We start from the raw sequence: 12,388 nt of genomic DNA on the forward strand, positions 1-12,388 counted from the left end.
AAGGGAGAGGGTAAGGAGTCATTCCAATCCCGGGAGCGGAAAGACTTTCCTTAAAGGGAAAAAAAGACAGGTGTACACTCGCACACGCACACGCACACGCACACGCACACGCACGCACACACACACACACACACACACACACACACACACACACACACACACGCAGACATATTTTAAGGCAAAGAGTAAGGGCAGAGATGTCAGTCGAGGCGGAAGTACAGAGGCAAAGAAGTTGTTGAAAGACAGGTGAGGTATGAGCGGCGGCAACTTGAAATTAGCGGAGGTCGAGGCCTGGCGGTTATCGAGAAGAGAGGATATACTGAAGGGCGAGTTCCCATCTCCGGAGTTCGGATAGATTGGTGTTGGTGGGAAGTATCCAGATAACTCGGACGGTGTAACAGTGTGCCAAGATGTGCTGGCCGTGCACCAAGGCATGTTTAGCCACAGGGTGATCCTCATTACCAACAAACACTGTCTGCCTGTGTCCATTCATGTGAATGGACAGTTTGTTGCTGGTCATTCCCACATAGGCAGGTCAGTTGGTAAATCATGTGGGTGCTTTCACACGTGGCTCTGCCTTTGATCGTGTACACTTCCCGGGTTACAGGACTGGAGTAGGTGGTGGTGGGAGGGTGCATGGGACAGGTTTTACACCGGGGGCAGTTACAAGGGTAAGAGCCAGAGGGTAGGGAAGGTGGTTTGGGGATTTCATAGTGATGAACTAACAGGTTACGAAGGTTCGGTGGACGGTGGAAAGACACTCTTGGTGGAGTGGGGAGGATTTCATGAAGGATGAATCTCATTTCAGGGCAGGATTTTAGGAAGTCGTATCCCTGCTGGAGAGCCACATTCAAGGTCTGATCCAGTCCCAGGAAGTATTCTGTCACAAATGGGGCACTTTTGGGGTTCTTCTGTGACAGGTTCTGGGTTTGAGGGGATGAGGAAGTGGCACTGGTTATTTGCTTCTGTACCAGGACGGGACGGTAGTTGCAGGATGCGAAAGCTGTTTTCAGGTTGTTGGTGTAATGGTCGAGGGATTCAGGACTGGAGCAGATTCGTTTGCCACGAAGGCCTAGGCTGTAGGGAAGGGACTTTGATATGGAATGGGTGGCAGCTGTCATAATGGAGGTACTGTTGCTTGTTGGTGGGTTTGATGTGGATGGATGTGTGGAGCTGGCCATTGGACAGATGGAGGTCAACGTCTAGGAAAGTGGCATGGGATTTGGAGTAGGACCAGGTGAATCTGATGGAGCCAAAGGAGTTGAGGTTGGAGAGGAAATTCTGGAGTTGTTCTTCACTGTGAGTCCAGATCATGAAGATGTCATCAATAAATCTGTACCAAACTTTGGGTTGGCAGGCACTTTCCATTTTTGACCAGACATAATGCCTGAGAAGAGAAAGAATAATAATAATAATAATAATAATAATAATAATAATAATAATAATAATAATAATCCTTACTGCTGTGAAAAAGCAATTTTGTTTTCTCTCTGCTATGTTCTGACAGTTTGTGAACCTTCATCAGAAATCATAATGTATCCAGGCAAACTTGCTGCTATGTCACGAAGAGAGGGTTTCAGTATGGTATGTGAAGTATTGCGTGAGCACATCATCGAGTGGCTGGTTGTGGCATTGCATTAGTTTCAATGGTATAACTAATATTAATGAAGATTGATTATTTTGTGTTCTTAATAATTGATGTGCATCATACCCTAATGTTCCATTTTGTAGCTGTAATATGCACACAGTCAGACTTCTATTACTTTTACAAGTCCTTGGAAAGTTGATTTCCTTAGTTCAAAAGTTCAGTTTGTATAAATTGTAAGATTACTTTAGTTAGTGCTGTATCATTTAATAAATTATTCAAAATTTGTTTTATTGCTTATTTGTAAAAGATCTCTATCATATCCCAAACAACTCTAGATGAATTATTGCGAGTCAGGAAAATTGATGTCAGAATGTAGACTTCACATTAAGTGTCAACACAGTCAAGACTGCATAAAGTAAATTGAGAAATGAAATAATCTTCTTGCATGTTTCGTTTAATGAAACTTGAATATATTCTAGAATACTGCTGCAACTAAATGGTCAAAATACAGTGTGTTGAATGAAGACACTCATGATGTTGTGGAACTTACACATAAACTCTTTTCTGCCTGCCATCTTAATTTTAACATTAAAAATAAAGATTATTTTCACACATTCTTTGGATCATTTAATTTGATTCATTTATTACATTATTTATTGATGTCTTCTGCACAGCCATAGTAGACAGGGTCCCAGATAGACTTTTGTGCCACATTGTTGATGCCAACTAATTCTCCCCTGTGCTTACCAGTAACATGAAATAGAAAATCAGTAAATATTCATCATTATATGTATCAGAACATACAAAACAAAATAGTTTGTTTCTTACAAAGTTTTAAAATGCTTCACCTGCAATTGCTCTGGTTTAAATGCTATGTGGCTAGGGCCTCCCATCGGGTAGACCGTTTGCCTGGTGCAAGTATTTTGAGTTGACACCACTTTGGGACTTTTGTGTCTATGGGGATGATGATGATGATGATGATGATGATGATGATGATGATAAGGACAACACAGCGCCCAGTCCCTGAATGGAGAAAATCTCTGACCCAGCCGGGAATTGAACCCTGGCCGTTAGGTATGACATTCCGTCGCAATGACCACTCAGCTACCACAGGTGGACAGTTGCTGTGGTGGTGAAAACTAGTGCCCAGTCTGTGGCCCTAGGGTGAATGTACTTTTGAGTTATTTCCATGTACAATAAGTGAAAACTATGATTATTCTTGTGTTATAACTATATGGATTCTGATAGAGTGCAGATTAAAGTGGACAATGTTCTGTTTGTAGGTTCACAGAGATGCCAACAAACAACTATATTGAAAGTTCATTTTGGAATTTTGATGCATTGTTTCAGCCACAACAACATCCAGCTAGAGATGCACATGATACATTCTTTGTTTCAGGTTAGTGTTTGTTTGCTAAATTATCAAAATATAAGTTACTTCTCTTTAGGTGCCATTGTGAAGTGCTGAATATTTGTAATTAGTATCTTACATTTTGTGCAAATTTCTTTTATGAGTGGTACTGTAAAATTTCTACAGATCCACAGTACACAAAAAATTTTCCATCTGATTACCTGGAAAGAGTTAAGTGCATCCACAGTAATGGGGGCTTTGGTTCCCAAGGATATGGATACAACTGGAAAATCGCAGAGGCTCAGAAAAATTTATTAAGAACTCATACAACAGCAGTCAGTGCTCGTATGCTGTACAAACTTGCACAAGAGGTTAGTTTTCTTAACATTGATGAAATTATGTATTGTGTAATTAAAGTTATTGTGTATTAAAAACAAAGATTCCAAGACTTACCAAGCGGGAAAGCGCCGGCAGACAGGCACATGAATAAAACACAGTGGTTGATGTGCAATATAAAAACTTAATATATTCATGAATACTGTAAATTTCGTAACATTAATTTAACTGTATGCATATCACTCACCTAAAGCCCCTAATGCCAACAGAATTGAATATGCCCACCAGCTACCAATATGCTACTTGCCTGGGCTGTACCTTTTCACAATACTATTTTTTTTTGACACACAATCATAGAACATGTAACTGCATACCCAGGACTTTTTAAAGATAAACAGAAATATGAAAATGTTGAACTGTAAAATGATGGAATGAGAATAGCAGTAATAATAACCCAATTGTAGTAATTTACTTCATTTTACTGAGTTAAATAATAAATCAGAAATTGGAAAATTTACAGGTGTGGTCTGCTAGTCATATCCCAAATAAAAGAACGGAGGTTTCTATATATTAAAAAATAATAAAAAGCTTAAGATACTCCATCACCTAACTGCAATATTGGATGAAAAAATGTAATACAGACTTACCATTATTGCTGTTTCAGGGATTCAAACCTGTGAAGTATTTTAGCATAGACAGAGTATTTAGAAATGAGACTCTAGATGCTACCCATTTAGCTGAGTTCCATCAAGTGGAGGGAGTGGTAGCTGATTATAGGCTAACTCTCGGTGACCTGATAGGTATGTTGTTGTTGTTGTTGCTGCTGATGCTATTGCGACATATTTATATCAGTATCTTCTAGCTAAACCTTTCCTTTTTCAGGTATATTAGCAGAATTCTTTAAGAAACTTGGAATGAGCAAATTACAGTTTAAACCTGCGTATAATCCATACACTGAACCTAGTATGGAAATATTCAGTTTCCATGATGGACTGGGTAAATGGATGGAAGTAGGAAATTCTGGCATGTTTCGACCCGAAATGTTACGACCGATGGGAATCCCAGAGGAAGTGAATGTAATAGCTTGGGGACTGTCATTAGAAAGGTACCATGCTGTTCCTACATGATTTTGTACCATATCCAATTTATTACACCTAAATATTTTAAGAACTTCACTTTTATTCATGAAACTTGCAAAACGAAATAACAAACTGAAATAGTTTCTATCCACACTTATCATTTAAAAATGCATTTATAGCTTTTTTAACACAAACATTCTGTAATTACAGGCCTACAATGATAAAATATGGCATTAACAACATCCGTGATCTGGTTGGCCCCAAAGTTGATCTTCAGATGGTTCACGATAGCCCAATTTGTCGCCTGGAAAAGTAAATAGTACTATATTTATATGATTTATTCATTCTCATTGCGTTTTAAGTATGGTTTGAAAACTATTGTCCCATAAACTGGAGGTAACAAAATTTCAAATTATTTTCTACTGGAGAGAGATGATGATACAGGTCTCATATACTCAAGTTCCTAATTTGAATTTGCAGAGCAACGTTAACTGCTATCTGCATCATATTACTTGGAAGATTTGTGAGAAGAAATTTTGGTGAAAGTGTGTATTTTGTGATGTAGGTCCATATCTCCACCACTCTGTCACTTCCGTCCTTGCATTCCTTCTTCCATCAGTATGTGTTCTTCCTTCCATTGCTCTCCTCTCACCTCCCTTTCATTATTTTATTTCTCAGAGTGGTGCTGGAGATCAAAAATATACGTTGTTACTGTTGCCGGTAGCACTTAATGCTTGATTTGAAAAACTCATTCTCATAATGTGGTTGTAGCTGACAATTTGTTGTTACAAACAAAGTGAAAAATAACTAAATTCAATTCTCAAAGATTAATATATATCAAAGGTTTGATTATGTATTGAGAGAGTCATTTGATAAAACCCTTATACAATGTAGCTTTATTACATATAATTATTTCCTTGTTATTCAGAAAAGTTTGTAGACATCAGAAATTAAATTCCCCTTGTTAGCATGTAAGAGCTCAGTTAAGCATGTTTATTTCAACTGTTACAATGTGGGTAATGAGCTATTCACATATGTGTTTGTCGTGAATTAAGTTAGTTGCTTTTAAGAGTCTCATTGTGCAGTTTTTAAGTTAGTTTATTTTAATTTTTTTCTGTGCTGCTTTTAGATTGATGTTTTATTTATTGTTTTTAAAGTAGTAGAAAGTTTTATTTTTAATCGTAAATTTGGTTGTCAGTTTGTCTTTATGTAATACATTTAACACAGCACAATAAATATCATGCACTTCCCAGTGTTACTTCTTTTAATAAATCCATTGTACATAGAGCAAGACTTGTCATAATATAGACAAAACTTGTGTGAAGATAGCTGCAAATCATGAAACACTAAAAGTATAGTGATTTCATTTAGAGAAGTTCAGTCTTGCTCTGTACACAACAGATTGCTAGTTCAGCTGTGAATATTATGACAATGGTATCAAGCTGAAGTGGAAATTTTCATCATCATCAGATGATGATGATGCAGTAAAGATTACAATAATCCCTAAGTTCATACAGAATTACCTTGCTGCAATTTTATCAATAGCCATAGGTCATCACTGCCCCGTAGTATTAGGGGGGGATTGAACTCCATTGCCAAATGTACATTATCATCTGCTTATAAATGTTGTCCTTTTTTCCCTTTGGTTACAGTGTAGCTGAAAAATGATTTTCACAGATTGTAAAGGAAGACTCAGCAAAATTTTGTTGCACGTTTGATTTGATATCCTTCATTTATTTTAAAGTTGGTGAATAGTAGGAGTTTCTAGATGTCAAAACTGATGGACAATAGATCATTAATGTTGAAACTTTGTGTCTGATCTGCCAAAGGAGAGCGTGTAAGCATGTTTTAAAAGTCTTCCTGCATTGTAGTATATGGTGTGTTAATTAGCGTGTAAATGTAAAGACAGAAGTATACATTTTTCGTAGACACCATTGGTGAACTCTTAGTGATCCTTGCTCCTTTTTTTTTTCCTCTCCCCTGCATTATAGTCAGCCTAATCTGAAATTTGGATACTGTAGTATTTCAGTAATCAATTTTCAAAATTTGAGGTGTACAGTGCCCTTTAGGGGCATGCACGTAGACCACCTCCATACTGCCTCTGTTTGTCATTTGTTTGATCTTCATTATCCTGTCTCTTATTCTCTGTACCTCTTCTTTTAGACCATCCCTCACAACAACAACAACAACTGCCTTTTGTCCTCCTTCATTTCCACTCTAAAATAATTTGTAACCTTTCCCCAGTTCCCTAATCCCTTCTCCTTTCTGTCACCGAGCGAGGTGGCGCAGTGGTTAGCACACTGGACTCGCATTCGGGAGGACAACGGTTCAATCCCGTCTCCGGCCATCCTGATTTAGGTTTTCCGTGATTTCCCTAAATCGCTTCAGGTAAATGCCGGAATGGTTGCTTTGAAAGGGCACTGCCGATTTCCTTCCCAATCCTTCCCTAACCCGAGCTTGCACTCCGTCTCTAATGACCTCGTTGTCGACGGGACGTTAAACACTAACCACCACCACCACCACCACCACCATCTCCTTTCTGTCATACTTACTAGCTCCTCTACCTTTCCTGTCAGTGTTCTAGTGTTCAGAGCTCCAATTCGTAGTCCGTTTGCCTTGCTGGGTCATTGTCTTTTGTATCCATCCTTTCTTAGGCTAATTCCCTTGTTGAAAGCTGGCTGTTGGTCCACTGTTGACTAACTAGACCTATCATATCTTCACCAGAGCCACTTAGCCACCACTTTCTGGAGTTCCTGCAGGGCCTTCACAGCTACTGTATCAGTGCTGGGGCATTCAAAGTCCTAACTCTACTCCTCCTGTAGACCATCTCCTATTTTGTGGTGTTATCCACCTCCCATGCCTTGCACGAGGGTTTGGTCTCCTGAGGGGCAATGTAGGAATTGAAAGAGTGTAAAAATGCACTGGAAGCAGAATAATGGAGAAGGAGAAATGAAGAAAGAGATATTTCTGGAATCCTGAAAGAGAAATGGTTTAGTGGTAAGTAACTCATAGTTTCGGAAGAAAGAGAGCCACTAAGTAACATGGTACAGCAGGAATCTAGTGTAGAAATCTTTGGTGGATTACATGCTCTGTGATTTGGAAGTGAAGAGGACTGTAACAGATATATAGGTACTACAATCTGAAGCATTTGAGTGGCCACCGGCTGCTGCTGATGACCATGAGAACGATGAAGGAATGGAAGAAGACAAAGAATCAGAAATTTAGGAAAAGAACATGAGAACTGAAGGAAAAGGAAGTCACTGAAGGATACCAGTAGATAATAAGGGAACGTTTACCAAAGGAGGAACAAAAATATGGAAGAAGAGGAATAGGGACAATTTAAAAGTGCTATGGTAGAAGCTGCAGTAGCTATAACTGAAGGGCAAATGGCAAAAAACGGTGGAAGGAAAAGCCATGGAGGATTGAAAGAGTCAAGGAGGTAATGGGAAGGAAGAACAAGACCTTCAGACTGTGATCCTGAAAGAGGACTCAATTTGCAAGAGGGGAGTACAAGAAGAAAGAGGCAAATAAGACAGTGGCTAGGAGAGAAGAAAGTGGCTGGAAGACTGGACACAAAGGTGGTGGAGGAAGATAACAGGAAATATAAGAAAGTACTATGTGGAATGGTCAAAAGCAAGAGAAGAGGTTGGAGAGAGGATGCAGCAATGATGGATAGAAATGGGAATGAGGTGAATAACAAAGAGACACTGAATATATTGAGGGAGTACTTTGAGCATTTGCTAAGTCATGAAGAACTTAGAGATGAGTATAATAAACTTAAGAAAGTAGAAGTAAACTCTTGAGGGGGGGGGGGGGGGGGGGGGATAAGGCACTGGCGTGGAAAGAAAAGGAAAAGGAAATGGCACTGGACAAGATGAAAGAAGGAAAGGCACCAGGTTTGGTCGAAGTGAGTGTCCAAATGGTGAAGACAGTAGTGGAGGCTGGGAAACAGTGGCTGAATCATGTGAATATCTTGGTGTAGAATGAAAAGAGGGCACTAATTGTCCCTGTGTTCAAGAAATGGAGTAGGAAGAATTGTAGAAACTATAGGAGAGTCACACTGATATCACACTGTGCCAAGGTGCACAAAAAGATCCTGGTGAGCAGAACTCTAACAAGGATAGAGAACAAATTGAGAGAGGAACATCATCAGACATTGGTGATCAACTGTTGACTTCATATTTGCAGTGAGGCAACTCCAGGAGCAACGCTGTGAATTTGGGGAAAATGTTGTGATGGCCTTCCTCAATATACACTGAAGTGCCATAGAAACTGGTATAGGTTTTCAAATGCATAGATGTGTAAATAGGTAGAATACGGCACTGTGGTTGCCAGTGCCTGTATAAGACAAGTGTCTGGCATAGTTGTTAGGTCGGTTACTGCTGCTTCAATGGCAGTTTATTAAGATTGAAGTGAGTATGAACATGGTGTTACAGTCAGCGCACGAGCGATGGCACACAGCATCTTCGAGGTAGCAATGAAGTGGGGATTTTCCCATACAACCATTTCATGAGTGTACCATCAATATCAGGAGTCTGGGAAAACATCAAGTGTCCAACATTGCCACAGCCGGAAGAGGATCCTGCAAGAGTGGGACAAACAATGACTGAAGAGGATTGTTCAGCATGACAGAAGTACAACCCTTCTGCAAATTGCTGCAGATTTCAATGCTGGTTCATCAACAAGTGTCAATGTGCAAACCATTCAATGAAACTTCATAAATATGGGCTTTTTGGAGCTGAAGGCCCACTCATGTATCCTTGATGGCTGCACAACACAAAGCTTTGCGACTAGGTCCATCAACACAGGCATTGGGCAATTGATGATGATAGAAATGTTGCCTAGTCGGACGAGTCTTGTTTCAAATCGTATCAAGTCGATGGAGGTGTATGTGTATGGAAACAACTCGTGCATCCATGGACCCAGCATGTCAGCAGGGGACTGCTCAAGCTTGTGTAGGCTCCGAAATGATGTGAGGCATGTGTAGTTGGAGTGGTATGGGACCACTAATATGTCTAGATACGACTCTGAAAGGTGACATGCACATAAGCATCCTGTCTGATCACCTGCATCCATTCATGTCCATTGTGCATTCGGACGGACAGGGGAAATTCCAGCAGGACAATGTGACACCTCACACATCCAGAATTGCTACAGAGTGGTTCTTGGCTCCAAGAACACACTTCTGAGTTTAAACACTTCTGCTGGCTGCCAAACTTCCAAGACATGAACATTATTGAGCATATCTGGGACGCCTTGCAATGTTCTGTTCACAAGAGATTTCCACCCCTTCGTACTCTTACTGATTTATGTACAGCCAACAGGTTTCATGGCAGTTCCCTCCAGCACTACTTCAGACATTAGTCAAGACCGTGCCACATTGTGTTGCAGCACTTCTATGTGCTTGCGAGGGTCCCACATGGTATTAGGAAAGTGTACCAGTTTCCTTGGGTCTTCAGTGTAGAAAACGCATTTGATAACAGTTATACAAGAAAAATCGGGGAAGTACTAGAAAAGAAGCGAGTGGAAAATGAGACAACAGACAGAGTGGAGAAGATGTACTATGGAAGCCTGAATTGTTTAAAAGTGGGAAATGAAAGGTCAGATTGGTTCCAGCAAACAAGTGTTGTGAAACGGGAGTGGATTGTCACCTCTCATCTTCATTGTGGTCTTGGATTAGATAATGAAGAAGGTGGCAGAAAAATGATGGGAAAGACAAGATGAAAGCAGTGGTGTTCACAGACAACTTGATGATCTGGGGAAATGGAAGAGGAGATTCAGGAACAACTGGGTATGTGAGAAGAAACTGAGAGATAATGTGGAATGAAATTCAATGTAAACACATTTGAGATCCTGGCCGTGTCTAGGAAGTAAGATATTCCACTAGTTGGTCTAAGGGTTGTAGCTGAACAATTGAAGGTGGGAAGTATCACTTACTCAGGAAGTGTGATAGAGAAAAGATGAAGAAAGGAGAAAGAGGTCAATGAACATGGCAGATAATCAGAAGCATACCTGCAAAATGTTAGGAGCCTGGTTTGGAATGAGAATGGAAAACAAGAGGATTCCCAAGAACAAACAGGAAATGGAGATGACAGATATGACCATGAGGAAGACCTAGGGATAGTTGGCTGAAAGCTGTGGAGGAGAGAGTTGAGGAAAGAGCGAAGGCTGTACCAGAGTGAACATGGAAAGATGGTGAGGTTCATGTTCCAAATAGACCAAGCCATGGGTTGGAAACTGATCGAGATGATGATGATGATGATGATGATGATGACGATGATGATGATGATGATGATCTAATAATATGATGACATTAGTCATATATGGAAAAAATTTACCCTTTTTTTATGTAAAGAAAATGAAAATATGTACTCTCACTGCAGTTCTGCTGACCTCTGATATAGTTTTGCAGATTATTGTCATTGTTTCAACACTGTTTGAGCAGTGTTTTTAGGTGCCTTTATCCCACTCTAATGGTTGTAATTAACAGTACTTTTTGGAAATAAAATTTATTTTTAGTCAGATATACTGTTTGTGATTGTGAAGATTCATGCCTGTTTGTAGTTTTGTAGCAAATTTATTGACCTCATTGTCAGTGTGAAATTTAATAAGTAGAGACCGGATGATATGCATCATAAAAACCTTTAAACATGCATGCAAATATGCATGAAAAATGCTTAAAAACGCATGAAAATTGTGAAAAAATTTAAGGGGAAATAATAACAAAACATGGTAGTTACTGCATGCTTATATCCCAAAGTCAAACCTGTGCATATCAGTGACAAGGAAGAATGCCAGCCAGGCAAAATATTGGTACATTTAGAATGCTGATATCATTTTCTGAATGCTTTCTGGTAGAGGTTAGGAAGGAGGCCTTTCTGGGATTATTTTCTAAAAATTTGAAAAATTGGGACGCATACCGTGTTTCAGGAATTGTTCCTCCCTTGCTGTTGTCAGTAACAAGCAGATGCAATGCAACTGAATTGCAGCGAAACAGTCGATATCTACAGGACCAACTTTGAGATGTATGTCATGCAGAGGGGTGCGCTCGAAAACTATGTAATGTAATACTGTATTTAAAGAACAATATACAATCATGAAACAATGGAAAATCCAGGATGGAATGTAACAGTCACTGACCTCACCCATCCAGCCCCCTCCCTGTTCCCATTCCAGCACTACACAGTCGTCATTTCACTGCCACACCCAGTCTTTTAACTTCTTTTTATTATTTTTATTTCTCTCCTTTCTGCTACTTACCCCCTCCCCCCTCCACAACTTCTCTCTTGCCTTCTGTCTAAACTGCAACACTTCACTGTCTGCCACTCCCACCATACTATCCCTCCCCCTCCCCGCCCCAGCCTCTTCCTTACCCCCACCCAGTCGCCACTCCCATCATGCACTGGTGCTGCTGCTCACAGTGTAGTTTCAGCTCTCTCTGACTGCAGACGTGTGTGCAAGTTGCATTTGCACGTGTGTGTGTGCGTGTGCGTGTGCGTGTGTGTGTGTGTGTGTGTGTGTGCGTGTGTGCGTGCGTGCGTGCGTGTGTGTGTGTGTGTGTGTGTGTGCGTGCGTGTGTGCGTGCATGCGTGTGTGCGTGCATGCGTGTGTGCGTGCATGCGTGTGCGCGTGCTCGCGTGTGTGTATACTGCTGACAAAGGCCTTGATGGCCAAAAGCTGTGAGTGTGTGTATCTTTTTACTGTGCCTATCGCAAGTCAGCATCTCCGCTATATGGTGAGTAGCAATATACAATCATGATTTTTTTTTTTGAAAAGCATTATCTTTTAATTAATACTATTGGACCAAAGCATCATTTACAATTTATTTAAAATTTTTCTACTATTGTAAACATAATCAACCAAGTACTGTTCCAAATGTTCGGTAGTAAGATTGTGTGTTCGATCACTCACAACATTCTTATAAGCAGAAAAGGATCATTCTACATCAACTAAGGTAACTGGACAGTATTTGAATTTGGGTGGTATGTTGTCATTTACTGTTTCTGGTAAAGGTTCACCCATCCCGTTAATAAA

General features: G+C 40.1%; 1 protein-coding gene across 1 annotated transcript in view; it reads left to right on the forward strand.

The window, feature by feature from the left end:
• LOC126342669 (phenylalanine--tRNA ligase alpha subunit) overlaps window positions 1–12,388 on the forward strand; it is a 121,791-nt gene that overhangs the window by 68,082 nt on the left and 41,321 nt on the right. The window contains exons 5-9 of the mRNA XM_050001876.1: window positions 2,872–2,987; window positions 3,126–3,310; window positions 3,940–4,075; window positions 4,158–4,380; window positions 4,565–4,666. Of these exons, the coding sequence (XP_049857833.1) occupies window positions 2,872–2,987; window positions 3,126–3,310; window positions 3,940–4,075; window positions 4,158–4,380; window positions 4,565–4,666 (762 nt within the window). The remainder of the gene's footprint in view (window positions 1–2,871; window positions 2,988–3,125; window positions 3,311–3,939; window positions 4,076–4,157; window positions 4,381–4,564; window positions 4,667–12,388) is intronic.

Source organism: Schistocerca gregaria, chromosome 1, assembly GCF_023897955.1.
Source record: "Schistocerca gregaria isolate iqSchGreg1 chromosome 1, iqSchGreg1.2, whole genome shotgun sequence".
Taxonomy (NCBI): Eukaryota; Metazoa; Arthropoda; class Insecta; order Orthoptera; family Acrididae; genus Schistocerca; species Schistocerca gregaria.